The 21384-nt window shown below is 46.7% G+C and overlaps 1 protein-coding gene across 1 annotated transcript in view; it reads left to right on the forward strand.

The window, feature by feature from the left end:
* SCGN (secretagogin, EF-hand calcium binding protein) overlaps positions 1–21384 on the forward strand; it is a 378060-nt gene that overhangs the window by 265810 nt on the left and 90866 nt on the right. Inside the window, exon 6 of the mRNA XM_086966880.1 lies at positions 2322–2399. Within this exon, the coding sequence (XP_086823006.1) occupies positions 2322–2399 (78 nt within the window). The remainder of the gene's footprint in view (positions 1–2321; positions 2400–21384) is intronic.

Raw genomic sequence — 21384 nt, forward strand, 5'->3', positions numbered from 1 at the left:
CTCCTTCACGTAAACCTGGACCAACCTCTGCTCTGGACAAGACATTGCCATTGCCATCCCAATGGCTACAACCTCGCACGCAAGGACCATCCCAACAGTCCAGTAGGAGGCATTGCCATAGTCTACAAAAGCCCACTCTGACTGACCACGCACTCTAATGACCCAATGGCAACCATGGAACACCTCTACTTCCAGATCCAGACCAACCCCAACACCACCCTCCGTGGCACCCTCGTCTACAGGCCCCCCGGGTCATGAACCCCCATTCACCAATGCCCTTGTAGACTTCATCAATCCCCAGGCTCTCCAATCCCCCAGCTATATCCTACTCAAGAGACCTCAAGTTCCACCTGGACAAACCCAGTGACCAGAACACCACCCCCCTCCAGGGGATCCTTGCTAACATTGCACTCAAGCAGCTAGTCATCGCACCAACCCACATAGTTGAACACACGCTCAAGCCTGTTTTCTCCGCCAGTGGGAACTTCAACTACAGCCACACCACAGAACTCTCCTGGACGGACTATAATTGTATACATCACGCCTTCACCACACCCACCCTACACCACCGCATCATCGCCCCCCCATCACAGCTGGATCACTGAAGAACTTCTGGTCAACTCCCTCAGCACCACCCTCCGCCAATGTTTACAGATGCCAACACCGCAGTGGGCCACCTTCACTGATCGATCTCCAACTGCGCCGACACCCTGGCAGCCCTTACAAAATGACCAGGCAAACAACACTCCAAGAAGGACAGCTGGTTCGCTCCTACCCTCCACTAATCTAGACGCACCTGCAGACATCTTGAGTAGAGATGGAGCCACTACATTAATCACCTCCACAACACAGTCATCCTTGCACCATGGCGCAAGGGTGCTTGCATTTGCGAATGGCAGCCATTATGCGCCATCTTAGGGGAAAAAGACAGGGGGTGCTTAATTCTGAGCCCCTTTTCGGCAGTTTAACGCTGTCTGTGCGTCATTTTCTTGATGTACTTGCAGCATGAATCTTGCACCACGTTGCACCGTATTTGCAAATTAAAGCATCTAGGCATATTTGTGACCTTGTGAAGCCCTTTTCCACATTATACCTGCGTCTGGTATGATGTATGCAGGGTGGGTGTTTTCACGCAACAAAGCCTTGTAGGATTGGCGCAGTGAAGTCTCTCAGATATCACTGCGACAATTCTAGGACACCACTGTGTCAAAACCTTACGCCTGCCATGAGGGTGATGCAGTGCCATAGGCATAGGCTGGTCCCATGAATTGCTGGAGTTGTATCATGCTTGAAACACAACTGCAGCAATGCTTGACTTTAGCGCTGCCAAATACATCAGTATTCCAGACGTATCTGTCATTAATTGCGACATGGAGCGCCGTACATTGAATACGGGGCATCCATGTTATCGCAAGGAGGGCGAAGTGAAAAGTGTTGCAACGCTGTTTTGTCACAGCGATACATCACTTATCATGAATGATGCCCAGGTATGCACCCTATCTTATTGATTGTGAGCATTCCTTCCATTTTGTTTTGTTGCAGAGCAGCCAGCAACATTCCTTTCAGTGCTATCCAGCACCAAAACCTCTAAAATGAGGCCCCAAGTTTTTGCACCAGTTTTAAGACCAGCTATTTTCTGGTCTTAAAAAACTGCCTCTAACTGGACTTAGCTGCAGTTTTGGGTGGTTATTGCTGTATGGGAATTTCATTGTAAATATCGCAAAGTGGGGATAGCGACAGTTTTTGCACGGGAACGCCCACCTTGCATTTCATCTTTGTTAAGTCCCGCTAACAGGAGTGGCGATTTTAAAAATTCACGTTTATGCTAGAACAGTGTTGCTAACTGCAGTTAGCGACAACTTGTACATACAGTGATAAAAAAAAGACACTGTAAGGTCAAAAAGTTGACGATATGGTGGTGTTAGTTCTTTTACACATACCTTAGTCCCTTCCCTAGCATGAAGACGGCCCAGGGTCACAGAAAAAAGCGCTATAAAGCACCTGTGTCCATCAATGGCCACCTCTTACGGTAAACAAAGCATGTGACGTCTTTGGGAGAGAGTTATAAGGACTCAGAAGCAGAGGTCCATTTTTTAAACAAGCTCACTGGTAGTTTGTGAAATGTGTTGGTTAATTGAGTGCCTGGCTCAAGCCTAAGGAAACATCCTATTTTGTTAGAACTGGAGCGACAGAAGTGTACAGGTTGGCAATATTGTTTCCACTATAGCAAGAACAAAAATGGTAGAACACTCTGCATTATGTGAAAAAGTGTCAAGGCTCATCATAATAGGAATAAAGCTACTGTTTTTCTTTCCTGTCAGAGCTTTCTGCAAGACCTTTTCCTTCAGCACAAAAAGAAGATTTCTGATGAAAAGTTGGATGAGTACACTGATGCAATGGTAAGACTTTACACATTTTAGCAACACTAGTTTTAACGTGAAATGCTCAAGTGATATTGATTTCACAAAACGTTATAATATGTTGCTAAGAAATGCTGTTGAAATTGTACACTTTAACCCCTTTGATGCTGATGACGAGCTCAGCTCGTCATCAGCTACGGCGCTCGTATGCTGATGACGAGCTGAGCTCGTCATGTAACGCGGTAATTTGAAAAAAGCTGCACACAGCGGGAAAAGCCGCTGCACCGATGCAGTTAATCGGATTACTGATTTTAGAACATACAGTCTGTAGGACAGCAATTATGAACTAAAATGAAAATTACGTCATGAAATTCATGAACTATATATCTTTTTTGGCGGGAGAAGAGAAACATAAAAAAATCCATCTGAGTGAAAGATACCAGGCCTCTAATTATTTTTTACTAAAAGGTGTTTTAACTCAAATGTGCAACCTACTGAGTCATCTGTATGTAGGAGTCTTTTGACATGAATTTCTACCTTATGATGTTTCAGTATTTCTGGGCTGCACTGGTACACTAGTTGTCTGTGTGTTTCTTTTTGGGTGTTAAGAGAGCATATATTAACTCGAAATATCTCCTTGTTAGTGCATGTTTTGCTTACAGCAGAGCTCGGAAGGAGGCAATTTCTAAGTTGTGTTTCAAAGTTTCTAATTTGGAGATATTTTGAGTTAATGTAAGGGAAAAGGATGCCAAAAGGAAGCACATAAATCACATGTGGTTCGGCACAGCTCAGAAAACATCATAATCAGTTCCACAGGCTCATAGCAGAGAACCTGGTTGTATTCACTTGCAGCACTTAAAGTGAATTCATTAAACTTGCAGCTGAAGCTTCACCCCCACAGTACCAGCAGTGCTTCAACGTGGCGATGACCAGCTTAACTGGAGAATATCCCTGGAATATCCCATACCTCAAATAAAAAAAAGAAACAAGATGTGCTTTGAATGCCTGCAGGTGGATGGGAGTCCGCTGGGGGTTGGCCTGCCCTGCCATTGTGTGCTGCTGAAGGCCATGCACAGTGGCGTGTCAGTCACACTGGGGGATTTTGGCATTCATGATAGAGTGGGGTGTATTGCTTCGCCCTCCCAAATAATAGAAAATACCCCCTCCTACACGGAGGGACAAACACGGCGAAGCAATAAAAAACACCACCAGGAAAGGGATTTCACTTTCATAAAATGAAACACATCAAAGACTGGTGTCAGAATAAGGCATGGGGTTTTATTCGTGGAACACTCTCTCACAAAAAGGCTTTCCCAGATGTCAAATGAACAACATTCAAATGTATATAGAGATATATATGTATATATGTGCAAGCAATATTATCACATGTATAAGTCGGCAAATGCAACTGTTAAATGCGTGGAATAAAAGACATGAAATGAATTACAAGCAGATAATAACATGATGGACATCCACTGCAAAAAATCAGAAAGATATATACAATAAATACACCAGATGATTACAACGACTGAAGACTTGAATGTGCACACAGACACACACATCACAAAGTCAATGATGAAAAATAAAACACATCACCAGCTGCAAACTTCATATTGGCCCACTCCAGACTGGGGGACTTACAGCCAGGGTCAAGAGACCCGGGAACTGCTGTACTGAAGTAGACACGTCTGTCCCCATTTAGATTTCCAAACAAATACCGGTTTCCAAGTCAACAAACCCCAGCTTTATAATCTCAAAGCACACTATAAGTTTCAGAGAGGCCCTCCTCTGCACCAAGGAAACTCACTGAAGTTGGCCACTCTCCAGGCAAGCATTCCAAAGGCAAAAGAGTACTCATGTTCCTTCTGCTCTCTCACATGTTTCAATCCCTTATCTAAATGAAGCTTACAAAAGTCTAGAGCAATACAGAAAACAATCCCCAAAAACAAAAAACTACCTTGAATGTGAATAACCCAAACAACTTCAGTAATCTGGGGCCTGCCTTTGTGTGTGAAAGCTCAAGCTAGACAGAGTAAGAATTCAAGATGGCATGAGGGCATGTCAAAGCCAATAGTAAGAACTTCATAATACTTCCCAATGTACAACACAATGCACATTTGTGCAGTACTGCCTATAGCATCACACAGTACAATCAATCAATCAATCATTTGTAAAGCGCACTACTCACCCGTGAGGGTCTCAAGGCGCTGGGGGAGGGGGGTGCTGCTACTGCTCGAAGATCCAGGTCTTGAGGAGTCTTCTGAAGATCAGTAGGTCTTGGGTCTGCCGTAGGTGAGTGGGGAGGGTGTTCCAGGTCTTGGCTGTGAGGTGGGAGAAAGAACTGCCTCCCGAAGTCACTCTTTGGATGCGGGGTGAGGGCGAGGCCAGTGGAGCAGAGCTGGCGGGTGGGGGGTGTAGAAGCTGAATCGCTTGTTGAGGTATGCGGGCTCAGTGTTGTGGATTGCTTTGTGTGCGTGGGTGAGGAGCTTGAAGGTTATCCTCTTGTTGACGGGGAGCAAGTGCAGGTCTCTCAGGTGGGATATGATGTGGCTGCGGCGGGGGATGTCGAGGATCAAACGTGCAGAGGCGTTCTGGATGCATTGCAGCCGTCTCAGGAGTTTGGTCGAAGCTTCTGCGTAGAGTGCGTTTCCGTAGTCCAACCTGCTACTGGCGAGGGCCTGGGTGACCGTTCTTCTCGTATCGATGGGGATCCACTTGTAGACCCTGCAAGGCATACGTAGGGTGTTGAAGCAGGAGGACGAGACGGCGTTGATCTGCTTAGTCATGGAGAGGGTGGAGTCGAGGATGACCCCTAGGTTCCATGCGTGGTTGGTGGGTGTTGGGGCTGTTCCCAGTGCGGTCAGCCACCAGGAGTCGTCCCAGGCCCAGGGAGTGGATCCGAGGATGAGGACCTCCGTCTTGTCCGAGTTCAGCTTCAGTTGGCTATTCCTCATCCATTCAGCGATGGCCTTCATTCCTTCGTGGAGGTTGGTTTTGGCGGTGTGGGGGTCTTTGGTGAGGGAGAGGATCAGCTGGGTGTCATCGGCGTAGGAGATGATGTTGAGGTCATGCTATCGGGCGACGTGGGCGAGGGGTGCCATGTAGATGTTGAACAGCGTTGGGCTGAGGGATGAGTCCTGGGGTACGCCGCAGATGATCTCAGTGGCATCGGAGCGGAAGGGGGGAGGCGGACGCTCTGTGCTCTGCCGGAGAGGAAGGATGTGGTCCAGTCTAGGGCCTCCTCTTGGATCCTGGCGTTGTGGAGGCATGTGCGTAGTGTGCAGTGGCAGACCGCGTCGAAGGCGGCTGACAGGTCCAGGAGGATGATGGCCGCTGTATCTACGTTGTCTAGCAGGGTCCTGATGTCATCGGCGGTGGCATTGAGGGCGGTTTTGGTGCTGTGGTTGCTGCGGAACCCGGATTGGGACAGGTCCAGGATGCTGTTCTCCTCGAGGTAGCAGGTCAGTTGCTATTTTGACAGTTTTCTCGATGACATTTGCCGGGAACGGGAGCAGGGTTCTTGAGGTCCCTGGGGCCCGCCTTGGGTTTCTTGAGTAAGGCGTTGATCTCGGCATGCTTCCAGATTTCCGTGAAGGTTGCTGTCTCGAATGAGATGTTGATTACTTTCCAGAGATGAGGTGCAATGGCTGTGCTGGCTTTGTTGAAGATGTGGTGTGGGCATGGGTCTGAGGGTGATCCGGAGTGGATGGTGTTCATGATCTTGCTGGTTTCGTCGTCGTTGATGTTGGTCCAGGAGAGCTGGCGGTTGGTGCGGGTGGTGGTCGTGGGGGCAGAGGTCTCAGTGGTTGTCAGGGTGGTCGTGACATTGAAGCTGTCGTGGATGTCTGCGATCTTGCGGTGGAGCTGGGGTGGAAGAAGTTGGACAGCGAGTCGCACAGGTCTTGCAAAGGAGGGATGTCGTTGGTGTTGGAGCTGGGGTTGGAGGGTTCCTTCACGATGTTGAAGAGCTCTTTGCTGTTGTGTGCGTTGTTGTCTAGGCGGTCTTTGAATGAGGTCCTTTTAGCGGATCTGATGAGGTGATGTTTGCGGGTGACGTTCTTGTGGGCTGCGTAGCTGTCCGATGTTCGTTCGCGGAGCTAGTTCTTCTCCAATTTTCGGCATATTCGCTTGGAGGCCTGGAGGTCTTCGGGGAAGCAGCTGGCTTTCTTGCTGGTGTGACTACTGGAGGGTTTCTTGAGCGGGGCGAGGGTGTTGGCGCAGTCGTGGATCCACTGTCTGAGGTTGCGGGCGACGGTGTCGACTTCGGTGGGGTGGGAGGGTGTGCTCTGGGCGAGGGTGGTGGTTAGCTGGTCTTTGTTGGCTTTGCTCCAGCAGCAGCGGGGCATCTGTTGGGTGCGGTGGTGCGTGGTGGGTTTCCTGAAGTTGAAGTAGATGCAGTGATGGTCAGGCCATGGATGCGCAGGCATGTGTGCTGATGAAGTCGGCGATGGAGTCGCTGAACCTTGGTCGGGAACCGGGGGATCTGTAGACGAGGGATCCTCTGAGGGTGGTGTTGGGGTCGGTGTGGATCTGGGAGTGCAGGTGTTCGTATGTGTTGAGGGTGTCGTCGGAGTTGGTAGAGACCTTGAGGGTGGACTTGTGGACGATGGTGATTCCTCCTCTAACTCCATTGGTGCGGTGTCTGCGGGTGATCTTGTAACCATCCAGGAGGGCTATGGCAATGTCGGGTGCTGAGGCGGGGTTCAGCCAGGTCTCCGTCAGGAAGGCGACGTCTGGGGACGTTGAGTCGAGTAGGTCCCAGAGTTTGATGGCGTGTTTGCAGGTGGAGCGGGTGTTGAGGAGGATGCATCTGAGGTAGTTGGGTTCTTTTCTGTGCAGTGGTTTGGTGGGGTGGATGCTGGTGAAGCTGCAGTTCCGGCAGGTGAACTTTCCTTGAGTGCGCTTCGGGGTGGCCCGGTAGCAGGTGTGTTCTCGTCCGGGGTCAAGTGCGTGGAGGGTGCTGGCATCGTAGCAGAGCTGGGCATCATGACGTTCGTGGGGGCCAAGGGTTCTGGCACTGCTCGCGGTCGAGGCGCGGACGGGCCCAGACAGGCTTGCCTCGGTCGCGCCTTTGGCGTGCGAGCGGGCGCCATAAGAAGAGGAGGTGGGAGGGAGGAGGGGCTGGGAGGGGGGATAGGCAAATGGGCGAGCTTGGTTTGGGGCCGCAGGGCACGCAGTGGCGGGAAGTGGGACCAGCGAGGAACAGAGGGCCAAACGGGCACTATAGCACTGAAAGCAGTTACCGATGTCAAGAGGCACAAGTAGAATTTACAGAAGGTAGGGAGCGGGGGCCGGGGAGTGGGCCACAGGGGATGCAGTGGCGGGGAGTGGGACCGGTGAGGAACAGAGGGCCAAACGGGCACAAAAGCACAGAAAGCGGTTACAGAAGGCAAGAAGCACAAAGTACAGTTTACAGAAGGCAGGGAGCGGGGGCCGCAGGGGACGCAGGGGACGCAGCGGCGGGAAGTGGGACCGGCGAGGAACAGAGGGCAAAACGGGCACAATAGCACAGAAAGCAGTTATAGAAGGCAAGGAAGCACAAAATCAAAACAGGCACAATAGCACAAAATACAGTTATGGAAGGCAAGGAAGCACAAATCCAGTTACCGAGGAAAGAAAACACAGTAACCAGGTTAAACAAATCAAAGGCCTACCACTGGCCACTAGGGATGAGGCGCAGGTGGTAGCCTGCGGGTGGAGGCAGGCCTCGAATTACAGCAGCAGCTGGGACTCAGACACTGGCACAGTCAGGTGGAGCTGTGCGGCGTGGGCAGGGACCTGCCTGGCAATCTCCCAATGTACAACATAATTAGGACTCCCGGTTTTATGGTATTTATTTTTTTAGCATTTGCGTCTGTATTTATCCATATTTATTTTTTGCCTACTTTATCTGTATTTCCCCATATTTATGTTGTGTTTTGAGACAAATGAAGTTGTAAAACTGTGCATTTCCATATTTATTCAACTGATAGACTCGCACTCATACTTTGATATCTGTCTGTTTTAGCTATTTAAGCTGCCAAATATTATATAACAAAACATCCACTGGTAAATATCAGCATTATACCCCCATTGAATGTAGAGACATGGCATTATTTAATGAAATTGCATCCTGTTTTTTAAATTTGCCATGCTGTCCATCTGCTCAGCTGTTGGTCTATAATTCATGAAAGACAGCACAGAGTCATTTAAACAAAGCCCAATTTTCTGTATTTATTCGATTTTAAAAATAAATGCAGACAGAAAATAAATTGTTTTCTGTCTGTATTTAACTGTAAAAATCCGTAAAAACAGAAAACCGGGAGCCTTAAACACAATGCACATTTGAGCACCACTGCTTATAAAACTGCACTTCGCGACCAAGAAGTACATTCCACACCTCTCTCTCTCTCTCTCTCTCTCTCTCTCTCTCTCTCTCATGCTTTCAAATACATTTCCCACACGGTCTGTTCCTGGCAAGGCTGTTCTACTCTGTGAAAGCTCTCACACTCTAAAACTATAAAGACACACAAAAAAATGTTCAAGAAAAAAAGGCACATGCAGGAAACAAGATGTCGTACATTCAAGCTAGGATAAAGTAAAACACCAAAAGTCAATTAAAATAATGGTGGTCAAAGGTCATCATGTGGTCCCAATACATAGGAGTGTGTCTGGCACTACAGTGGAGCCAATGTAAAATTGGTGCTTCTATATGAAGCAGAAACTTGGAGGACAACAGAGAGCACCGCCAACAAAGTCCAGATCTTCATCAACACCTATCTGAGGAAAATCTTCCAAATCCACTGGCCAAACACCATCAGCAACAACAACCTATGGCAGCAGACTTTCCAACGCCCTGATTATGAAGAAATCATGATGTCCTTAACATGTCATGAGTAATGTAATATGTGAGATCATAAGTAGTCCATGATGGGGGCAAAAGTTATACTTAGCTCTGTAAACATTAACTGGTGAATGTCAGCTTTTTTGTTGTTTTTGAAATATATGTTTTTATCTTGTTTTCAACATCTAACTTTGATATCACTGCACTTATGGTGGCAAAAATATGCATTCTCAGACACTGGTGCCCCAACCATACCTGCATGTTCTGAATGGACAACTGAACAGTTTAGATGAGCCACATAAAAAATGTGCATATTCAAGCTACAAGACCAGTTACACATGATTGATAAGACATGCGGACTGTTTATATGTCTCTTTGAACTGGCCATATCCCCACCCCCCATTCTTTTTTCCCCTACACCTATGTTCTTGAAAACCCTGCTGCATGGGGGAGGGTGCTGCTGACACCTCACGCATAGTGTACTGCTGTGTGCCACACTTCAAATAGTGACCCAGCAAGGGGTGCACTAGAATAGCAGAGTCCATGTTAAGCTCCCTTGGACATAGAAGATCTGGACTATGGCAAGAATGGCAAGGACGACTAACGTAGCATTGGTATGAGACAGGTGACTTATGTGCCTTGGTGACCCTCTGTTGTAGTCAAGTAATGGAGGCATGGTTGGCTTCCCTTTAGGAACAGACCTTTTACTGTGCCATACTGGTGACGTGGCAATGAACCTATGTGCTTCTTCATTGTGCTGTGCCCAACTGTCACCTTGCATTGATTTCCCCTTTCCCCAAATTCATCTTACATTCTTTATATCTTGTTTTTCTCTTTTTCTCTTCATCCCCTCCACCCAGAAGTAAGTTTTTTGTGTTTTGCGTTACGTTAAAGTGTTATATTAGGAAAAAGTGGATGGCAAGACATGTTGCCATAACTGTGCAATTACCAAGATTGTCATACTGAGTATGATGAAGACTCATACATGTACTGCCTGTTTTCTTGGTTTACCTATATTCGATGGCTTGGTGTCATGCAACAGTATGGTTTATATATGCAACTCTGATTGTAACTACAATGGGACCATTGCTTACTTTCTTTGTTATTAAAATCCATTGAAGAAATATAACAAACACAATTATGCCAGTAAAGCGTGGACGATTCTGCAGTTGAAATCATTCTCCATATCTTTGTCTGGGTAACTCTTTGAATGATGACTGTTAGTGTTCATAGACTGGCTGTAACTTTCTTTACCATATCTGAGCCTCCATCCCAGTCTACTTTAACCCTTTCCATGCTCATGACGGAACGGTTCCGTCATGTGCATCGGTTGAGCTCTGCTCATGACGGAACCGTTCCTTCATGACCACGCCCGTTTCCGTTAGGGCTCAGCACCCGGCGGTAAATCGTAGCACACGCAAGGTGTTAAGGTTATCATTGAGAGTTACAGTATTTTACCCGAAGTGTTACATGGCATATATGTTGGGCCTGGAATTATTGGGACTCAATACTCGGGATCCGATCATTGTGTGCCTGGAGACCTTAAGCCTGGTAGAATTTCTGCAGAGAAGGGACTTTGGGAAGCAGCATTTTCCTGCCCCCACCGCCCACTTCAGCAGTCTGGGGAAAGCATGCAAAGCTCCCCTTGGATAGACATGTGGTGTCTTGAGCCCCAGGGTTACCACTCCACCTTCCCACCACCTACTAAAAGATTAGGGGGGAAAGTTATGTGTTTTTTTGCCAAATGGTGAAAAACAGTATGTAATAGACCTGGTAAATCTGGGGGCAAGCAATTATTAGTAGGGGTGGGTGGTAAACTCTGCTCCTCCAGAGGAGTTATGCCCAGTTTCTGAGGTGTTCCGCCAACTGCCTCGTGGCGGAGTATTTTCTGGTGTGCAGTTGCAGAGCAACAAAATCGAACGCTAGACTTCCTCCCGGTGAGATTTTTCAACACAAGCAGTAGCTGCAGGTCGCTACCACGAAAGCTGCTGTACATGTTGAGAAAACTACCACTCGGGTAGAAAATCTACTTGTGTGGCAGAAAGTAGCATCATCCTCTGAAGCACCACATGGTGCCGTTCACACTGTTTTTAAAGTGAGGGACAAGCTTCTGGTGCAAAAAACCAGCATAAGCAGCACAACATACTGACCTCCACCGCTCGCAGAACTCCGGGGCATCTCGCTGACTTTTTAGGTAGCGCCCCTCCATTCTGCGGAGTAAAACTCTGTGAGTTATGCCCAATCCTAGTTACTATTAATTTCAGGGGAAAAACTTATTATGACCAGATGTTTCAGAAGAGGTATCAGCTGGTGAATTTTATTGCAGCCGGCCAGTATCTCTGTTGAAAAGTCTAGTCAACTCATAATAAGGGCCTAAACGGCTAGGAGCTTAAGGGCACATCTAATAGTAGAACAAATTGCTGACATGGTGAAGGATGGTTTCTAGCATTTTTCCTACATAGCAGTATCCCGGAATTCAACTTATAGTTTTAAAGATGAAAGTATGGTTTATATAAAACAAAGATAAATATTATTTACTGATACGCTATAGAGCGTTAGTGCTTGCTGCTAGGCCTACACGTGAAAGTTAGTGGCTTCTTTGTGCGCCTAGATCGTAAAGGATGAATTAGGAGCTGGAGGTACTTCAGATAGAGGTTTGATTGAACTGGACAAGTTCTTCTTACAAGAGACCTCATATCCAATGACAGAGGATTATAAATCATTATAAATATATGGAGGCGAAGGGCCAAATTTAGAGTATGGCAAACGGGGTACTTAGTCGCAAGCATAGCAGATATCTGTACACCTTACTGAAAGTGCATGATAGCCAAAGGCACTTGCAATACAGCAGATTAGATATCCACCAGTTAAGTGATGGAGTAACCTGTCCTCCAAACTCTAAATCAGACCTTCAGTAGTCAATTTTGGCTTTAAATCAATGTAATGTAATTAGCAAATAGGGAATGGTAAATTGCACCAGACCTCCTATTAGGAGACCACTGCTCTTAACGAAATTAGGTTGTATTCCAAGACAGTGTTTGATCAAACACAGTGAGAGCCCATAAAGGGACCGTCCAGTGTAAATAAAAAATCCTCTTCTCTTTACCTTACGGTTCTGCATTTCTAACAATCACCAATAATAGTCACTCAAGAACATTTTGTTGTTTAATGATTCATCCTGGGTACTGAGACATAATCTGACATCATTCACCAGATGGCTTCTTTAAATCTCCCTCGCCTCTTAGTCATTTATTCTTTGTCCAAATTCGTATGAGGCAAGGAAAACAAATCTTTTACTGCGAGGTAAGGAAAATGGATCGTGCTGCATCACTAAAGACTTTGATTAGTTATTCTCTGAAACTGCATTAATTGAATTTTCTTGTTTGCTGTTTTTAAATATCATACAATCTGACAATATGTATTGGAATATTTGTTGTAACTGTGCTTATTTGGACAAAATGTGCCTAATATTTTAATATTGAATTCAATATAAATTTGATTCCCATTTAACTGCATCCCTATTTCCAGTCGGCATGTGCAGTATTCCTGCTAAAACGCCAAGTGCATTCCAAGCTGCCAATGTGACTACTACTATGCAAAATGTTCTAATTTGGGCCATACTTTGCAGGCGTGGGAACCTATATAGGCTTTGTAGACAGTTAATCTTTCCCTGGCCACCTTAATTCAGTAAATGCAAGTTCCATCTTTTTCAACCTACCACCACAGAGATGCCAGAATAGGTGAGTAGGTACTTAGGGTTATTTACTGAGGTTTTGCCCTTGAGGCAAGGCAATGTTTCTATCTTTAATTAGAACAGTGGAATATTGGGAGGTCCATTGAAGGCAATGAAGTGGCTCAGGGCTATTATCAACCGGCCCAGCCCTCCAAAGCGGAATGTATAGATATAATCTTTAGCAGAATTCTCTGTAAAAAAAGTGTATCATTCATTTTTGGAGGATTCATAGCATTGCTTGTGAATTTAAACAATGATGCCTTTGCTGCAGCCTTCCACCCCTTTATCACTTATGTTTTTCAACAAGGTAGCCTAAAGAGTGAAAATAAAATATGGAAATATGCAGAGTGAATAAACAGTGGGGCATATTTACTAGAAACTTATGCTGCACGACACTGCAAGCCATCTTGCTATGCAGAGCGGCGTCATTGGGAAAGTGCAGGGATGCGTCGTATTTACAGTCATATGATGGATCCCTGTGCTTTACTCTGTGCTGGCGCACAATTGGCTGCCTAACACCAACACAGGCACCCTTACACCATGGTGCAAGGGTGCCTGCGTTGCACCGATGATTATTTTTGTGCAGGCGTTTTCCTACTTCTATGGAGCACACTTAGAAAGAACAAACCATGACTGGAAATAAAGGTATTCCTCCTAGTTGTGCCACTTTAACGCCTCCACTGGTGAGACGTTAGAGTCTGACCCTTTCCCGTTTGCAAAACTGTGTAAATCTGGGAATGCGTCAGAATCCATTGGTTTTTCCAACACAGGGGTGTGTCGGTTATTTCCAATCTGCATTACTTAATCCACAGTCTCTGGCTATTAGACAAAACCTCTCTTCAACTAGTGCAATTTTCATTTCTAAATCGATGTCTCTAAAAAAAATACTGTGTTACGGGCTTGGTGGTGTTTTCCGGCTGTTAAGGATGACTATTGATAATCGCAGGTTGTAAAGGTAGGGGGCCTTTGGCCGCAAACGCTTTTTTTGGGGTGGAAGGGGGGGGAGCTCTGGCATGTAAATTGGGGCAGATTTACAATTACTGGCGCATCCCTGCATATCGGCAAGGATGCGCCAGTAATTGTGCGCCGCAGCTCCGCCACCCTTGATGCGCCACATTTGCAATGCGGCGCACCATGGGGCAAAAACGGCACAGATTCATCACGCATCTGTGCCGTAAAAGCGGCGCATTGCTGGAGTTGCATCACAAGCGCGCTGCAGCTCCAGCAATGATCAGGGGTTTCCCAAGTGCACAATGCTGCGTCAATCCTTACGCCTGCTTCAAGCAGGCGCAGGGTTTTCACACAGCATGGGCCCAAAAGTGACTGAGTGAAATCTTGTAGATTTCACTCAGCCACTTTTGGGAGGTGTTCCTGCGCCGGAACGCCTCCCCCTGCGATGGTACGCCTCTTCTGGCGCAGGGCTTTACAACGTGATGCATCTGGAAGATGCATCACATTGTAAATACCCTGCACCATGGTGCATCTTTTGCGCCGCCACTGCGTCACAAAAGTGACGCCACAGCGGCGTAACAGCAGCGCAAGGGGCTTGTAAATCTCCCCCATTGTATTTTATCTGAAATGTAGAAAATTCTTGATCTGTGGCTCGATGGCATATAAAACTCAGATTAGAAGTGTAATAAAGAAAATCATGCACTGCACTTTAAATGGGCAAGTTCGACTCACATGCGTGAAAGATTAGATGCATAGGTTCGAAAGTTCAATTAAAAATATTTACCAGCAAGTTCTTAAAGGGTCTTTTAGACCCTTGGCAGCTGGCACAGCAGCCTTCCCGGTCAGCAGAGTTCATGACCGAACTTTCTCAAATGGAGGTACACCTTCTAGTTATATGCCAATCCATTTCAACGCTTTTTATTTTCCTTTTTCATTTATAAAATCACAAGAGTCCATGAATTGCAGGGGCGTCTGGTGAAATGGGAGTGAGGGGCGTCACCCCCTACATACACCCTCGGGGAAGAAACAACAAAGGATTAGAAACACTTAGCAGCTGTGAAAATAAATGTCACTTGCTGCTCGGTGACAAAGTTAGCTTTGTCTGTGTTTTTGGGGTAGTGGGAGGGGTTGTAGCCTGGAATCTGGCTCCCTGGGTAGTAGTGCACATGAATTGGCCGGTGAGGCCTTCCTCGCCCTTGAGACATTTGCCAGGGCAGTGACGACACACTAGTGTGTGTTTTGATTCATTGCCCGGAATAGCGGTGGGATTTGCTGAACTCATTGAATAAAATAGCCTGGGGCAGGGCACGTGATGGGATGAATGTTCGAGTGGGTGTGGCAGTGACTTGTACCACCCAACTGCTGTTGGTGTAAATGTAAATGTACAGGAATTTATATAGCGCAAATCACCAATGGTCTCTAAGCGCTTGCTTAGGGAACCCGTCCTGGTATTCCCCTGTGAGATAACCCAAGCAGGGTATCCGCAAGGTGAAAGCCAGGCATCCTGCTGCGAGGGGCCATTGTGGAGATTAAGCAAGCTATTGCCCAGAGTCGCAGAGTGGAAACCCGTGAATTGAGTAGGCACCGAGTAGGAACCGGAGCGAGAATTGTCGAGTCCATGGACATTTTAGGACTCAAGACCCCGCCGAGCCCGGAATTGAACCCTGGTCCCGGGCTGACCTCTGCTTCCAGGTCTGCCTCCTCTAACCAGTGAACCACACTTCTCCTCCACTTCTGTTGTTGTTTAACCTGAAAGAGGCGGGCTTAGGGAGGAGTCTCACAGCTTCCTTTCACATAAAGAAAGCTGCCTCTCCTCTGCCGCATGTACTTACATTGCCTGTGCTGAGCTTCTGCCACAGTCCCTGGGCACTTAGTCAGGGACTGAGATTGATGCCAGCAGTGAAGACATAAATAAACTACAGGGGGGAAAGGAATACATGGATGTTAACTTCACAGGTTAGTGGTGAGACTGGACCGTAGGATGAGGCATTGGAGAAGGACATTTAAGCAAAGTGGCTGTTAGTGCTTCCGTTTCAACAATCTTTAATGCATCACTGCCAAAATTGTACTTCATTTCTGTTTCTAAAAATCAATAAAACAACTGTGGCTGAGAAGTATTAAAGGCTGCTAAAAGGGTTTTGACTATTGATTCCTCAACATCTGCTAGTGCAGGCCATCATGGCGAGTGGAGTCCGCTACTGTGAGGGCAGACGAGATTCAGTCCTGACACTGTAAAAGGATTAGTCCGTCGCAGCTGTTCTTGATACAGTCGCTCTCACCAGTCACAACCCGCATGCCAGAAATAAAGAGAGCACTTACTGGTTCTAGACGGTGTCACTTATTCAGAAACAAATGTACAAGTAGAAAATTGAGGAAGCTATAAAAAAGGCACTTAAAAAAGACTGAAGGAGAACAATACCATATTCACAGTGTGGGTTGGCAACGTTGTTGGTGGGCGCACAGGTGATTCTGAGTGTACAGAACCACCATAGTCGGGGTTAGAGTCAGACAGGGGAATGAGCAGCTTGCCCATGTTATGTTTTTTGTTTTATCCATTTGCTGAAAGGAGATGGCTCAAGCCACTTTCTGGTGCCAGATTCCCTAGCCAGTGAGCTCCTAAGAAGCTGCAGGCATCTAATTTGTTCATCCTTGCACCCTGGCATGAAAAGTTCCCTTTTTTGTGCTTGGCAGTAGAGCCTAAAAATGCAAAAAACCTAAGTGTTCACATCAAGTCTACATGTGGTGCATGGGTAACGGCCAGAGTTGCCGACTTTGGAGCTGGGGAACCAGGTCCGAGTCTCGGCGTCAGCTCAATCTCCTGTGATCCTGGGCAAATCACTTAGGGGGTCAATATGGGTTTGATGGTCCGATGGACCATCAAACCCCCAGTGCCAGCGTGGCCACTGCCCCACCGGTGGTCCAACCATCATTTTGCGCATTTGGCGGTCAGACCGCCATAAGACCGTTGCTACCACCAGGGACCCACGATCCCTGGTGGTCTTGCAGTGGTCTGAGGCCTACAATATGCTGGTGGTGCCACTGCGGCACCACCAAGCATATTATGAGTTTCCTCACCGGTGAGCCCGCCATGGAATGTGTGGCAGTAAGGAAACTAAGGGCCCTGGGGCCCCTGATGCCTCTGAGCCATGGGATGCATACTGGTGCCACATCGCGTGCACCCCTGTTGGTATTTACCCCATGTTCCAGACTTCACGGTCCATGTTGTGCTGGAATGGACTATGGTGGTATCATGGCACTGCCTTTGTAAAGCTCACATGCGGGCATTAGAAAGGCATTGCCATGGGCCAGCTGCTGGACGACAATCCGACCTGTATTTCAGTATGAATGAGGCAGGGAGCCAGATTACGAGTGGGATGCTGGCGTGGTAGCCTGCACCAACACTGCCAAACTCATAATCAAGTCTTTAATCTCCCCGTGCCTAAAAATAAAGATCTATGTTCTTTTGAAACGTAACTGGTGCTCATGTAAAGTGCCCTAGTACCTTCTTTCACCCTGGTGTGCAAAGTGGCTTTTTAAAATGCTGGCAAGGGACACACTGGACTAGAGTATTTCAACTATAGTGAATAACTGCGCAGCGCTTTGAAGGCCACTGGCGCATGAACATCAAGGCTCTTTGCTCTGCATCTAGACTGTGACTCAATCACATCAGAGTGTGCGTGGCCGTGGTGGCAAGAACCATATGATTATAGTTAGATTGTGGCATCATGGCTGGCAATGCTAATTACTTATGATAGAGAGATTTATTGTCTTGCAATCCTAATGGTACTGCTTAGTTATAAATGAATTGATTCATTGTGAGTGTCTGACATCCCTGAAGCTAAGTTGAGTTACTCTGACTGACGCCATGTTTAGATCCTATACACATGGACTACTCCAAATATGTCCTTATATGTCACGTTACTTTTGGCTCAGAGGCAGACTGGTCTAAAAATGCTGTTTCAAACTGTAATAAAAATTACAATGAGAAAGGATATAGGGGCATATTTACAAGTTCTGGAGCATCTCTGCAAATCAGCAGGGATGCGCCAGAACAGATGCGTCACGCAATCCCCTCCTTTGGAGTTCTGGACTTTTTGGTTCCGTCCAGAGGTGTCAGGGAACAACACCCGAAGACCCCGGAGTTCCACCTGCCTTGGTGCACAAATAAACAGAAACACTGGCTTCTCGATGGTGGCGTCAAAGACCAAAGGTTTATTACTGCAGGGACACAGAAGTCACAGAAACTACACACGGGCAGATTCTAGGAGCCTGTTCGATTTGTACAAAGAGGGTTGCTCCTTATATACTAAAAATTGGGCTTCAGGCAAATTCTTTACATATTAGTACATTCCCAAACCTTTGTGTCCTAAACAATAAATATTTGGCATTACACAGGAATCGTCGATAATATCTGATGCCAAACATTACGAAGAGGGGTTCCCACTAGTTCATCACAATCCCTTGTCAATATTGCATTCAAGAGCCGGACCGCCTCATCGTAAATTTCGTTACCTCCCCCTAATAAAGATTCAGAAAGAAAGGAACGGAGCCAGGTGTGGAAGATAGGAAAGTGGGATAAGGGATGTTTGTGGGTTGTAAATGGGCAAGGCTACCGGCTTCGGCCGCCTAATCATGATCGGGACAATGGACCCGAGAACCAGTTCAGTAGGGCTGGCCTCGGGCAGAGGAGGCAGCCTTTGTCGAGTCATGCAGCTACAGCGTGTTCTGTTCCAAGGTGTACGTGTCACTAAAGAGGTGAATCGCCGGCTAAGCCTACGTGTCCTTAATTGAAATGAAGTGATCAGAGGTTATTGCATATGTGAGGGCAAGAAACACAAAATGGCTGCCATGATCTAAGATGGATGCCATGGGTAGATCAGAAATGTGTTTGTAACAGGAGTACTCTTGCTCGTAGCGTAGCGAAAACACCAGGATATGCTAAATGAATCATTTGCGGTTCGCTGATACCAATATTATGTATTTCCGACAATATTGAAAACACGGGTTCAAATCGTCACGGAACCTCAGACCCTCCTTTTGCCCTTACATAGGCAATTACTCAGTCTATGTCAGAGTCTAATTCTATGCTCATTAGGTCAGTGACATGCTGTTGTATCATCATCCTTTCTCGCGCCTTTTCTCCAAATGCAGGTGGTTTCCTAAAACAGGTTGCAGCACAAAGACTACACAGAGCAGGACCACACTGGATAATCAGGCAGCATGAGAATAGGAATACTAAGATGACACCAATGACCATCAGAACCTTCCATCCCCACGCTGATATCAGAGTCCAAAACCACTCCATGAAGGACCAGTTTCCCTTGTCTACATGAATAGAATCGGAAATCTTGTGTAGCTTCGAGATCGCCTCATAGACTGTTGGAGCATTATTAGGAATAAAGACACAGCAGCTCGATTGGATCATTCTGCATACCCCACCTCGATCTGCAAGTATTACGTCTAGAACCATACGGTTCTGCAACGTCATGAGTCTATCCGCCTGAAGCTCAGCTGTCAAATTGCTAAGGGCACCAGCAGTTTCGGTGATAGTAGATTCAACTACCCGTGTTAGCTGACGTATGTTTCTACTATTGGCCATAGGCCCCCAGAACGGAAGGAAGCCTTTGAAGAAGTCTCCAGCTTCCTGACCAGCGGTATCTTCCTTGCTGAAGACACCTCTTGCTACTCTGGTCTTGTGATAATCGGATGAAGCAGTGTATGTTGGAGGCAACAATCAAGCAATATAACATGAACCTGAAAAGTCGGCAGGCAACCATGTATAAGCTCTGTCTCGACAAATGAAGTAGGTACCCTTAGCAGTAAGAAAAGCAGGGGAAGAGTTAGACGGAAACACGTAAGTCTCTACGCACTCACTCCTCCCTAGCTGAGCTCTCGGATTTCTCCCATTACCTTGCAAACAGACCTGACCTCGGTGAGGTACGACCCAGATTGGAGTTGAGCTTTTGCGCTTGCTTTCTCCCAAACTAAGGCGATACTCTGAAGAATTCCAACTTAAATATACTCGCAATTCGTCTCTAGGGTAAGATGGAGTATTATTGACGTCCTTGATCATGTCAATAATTCCCTGGACTAAAGCTTTGTTGGCAGAGTTATATTTAGTGGAACGTGGTGGACGTGGAGGATAGGTTTCAAGGGCATAAGCAAAGATGGTTTGAAGGGCCTGAAATGATCCATTGTAGCTAAAAGGCAAAACCAAATAGGGAATACCTTTATCCATGGTGTGGGGTATCAAGCCACACACCCAGCAGTCTGTAGTGTTAACTACCAGTTGGTGTTGGTGCAAGAGCTGTACAAAAGTGTTATTAATGAATTCTGAGCGTTGAGCTTGCTCATGTTCAGGAAATGAGTGAAAAGAGTGTATAGAAGAAACAGTAGAAGTAGCAGGATCAAGGGGAGGTACTGTGGTTACTGGCATAAAAATCAAACCCATACCAAAGACGATTCCACCCACCAACGTTATCAAAACAATCAAAAATGTAATGGCACATTGTATCAAAAAGCATTTGCTGTGAAGAATTCTGTACAGTCTATTTCTGCGAAAATAAATCACATTTTCTCGTTGCAGCGCAGGAAGCTCCATCTTCTACAATCCGCTCGCGACCACTGATGATGTGTACGTAGATGAAAATGCCTCTATCAGCCCTGGGAGTTCCCAGAACTAACAGAAAGATCGACCTTGTGTCAGACCCCCGCAGATTCAACTAGGCACACAGCCACGACCCTACGGCTACCCAGACGGCAAGGCAATTTTTAAAAACAATAAAACAATAGCAAACTTCCTGGCTGAAGGCAAAAGTTCAAAATTTCTAAATATCACAATAGGCAGTTGCCTGCTTTATTTGTACATATTACGAGGTCGTAGGTTATATCTTTGCTTTGCAGGAACTGTTTGATCGGCAAATAACGTTTCACTAGTAGCTGTTGCAGTGTTCAGGTTTGCAGATGACAGAGTTTTTTCTGGTGCAGAGGACAAATGTTCAGAGTTCAAAGGAGTCTTTTCAGGAGGAGAGTCAGAGTGCGGAGTGTCAGTAATCAATTCGGCATCGCTGAAAGGGATGAACTTTGGCGTTTGTTCAAATTCGGAGGCACCAATTCCCTTCTTCACCCAGTCGTCGTAAGGAAGTGGTAGAGGCACACGTTTAACATGGGACGCATGTACCCAGTGCTTGCGACCAGCTACACGAACAGCGGTTCTTGTCGCAAGCAGTACTTGGAAGGGGCCGACGAATCTTGGCTGAAGGTTCTTCGTCCTCGCGAAGTTTCTGATCACAACTTGGTCGCCGGGTTTCAGCTGATGCCCTGGACTCTCCGGAGGCTTTGGCAATGCATCGAAAACCTGTTGGTGAATAAGACTCAATTTAGCAGTCAAGTCGTAAAGGTAATCGATTAACATAGGATATTCCAGAGAACAAAACTCCTTCGGCCTAGGCACTCCCCACACATTTGCCGGACGGCCAAAAACAATTTCATAGGGACTAAGCCCTACTCTAGAATGT

The sequence above is a fragment of the Lissotriton vulgaris genome, chromosome 4_1 (assembly GCF_964263255.1).
Source record: "Lissotriton vulgaris chromosome 4_1, aLisVul1.2, whole genome shotgun sequence".
In the NCBI taxonomy this organism is placed as follows: Eukaryota; Metazoa; Chordata; class Amphibia; order Caudata; family Salamandridae; genus Lissotriton; species Lissotriton vulgaris.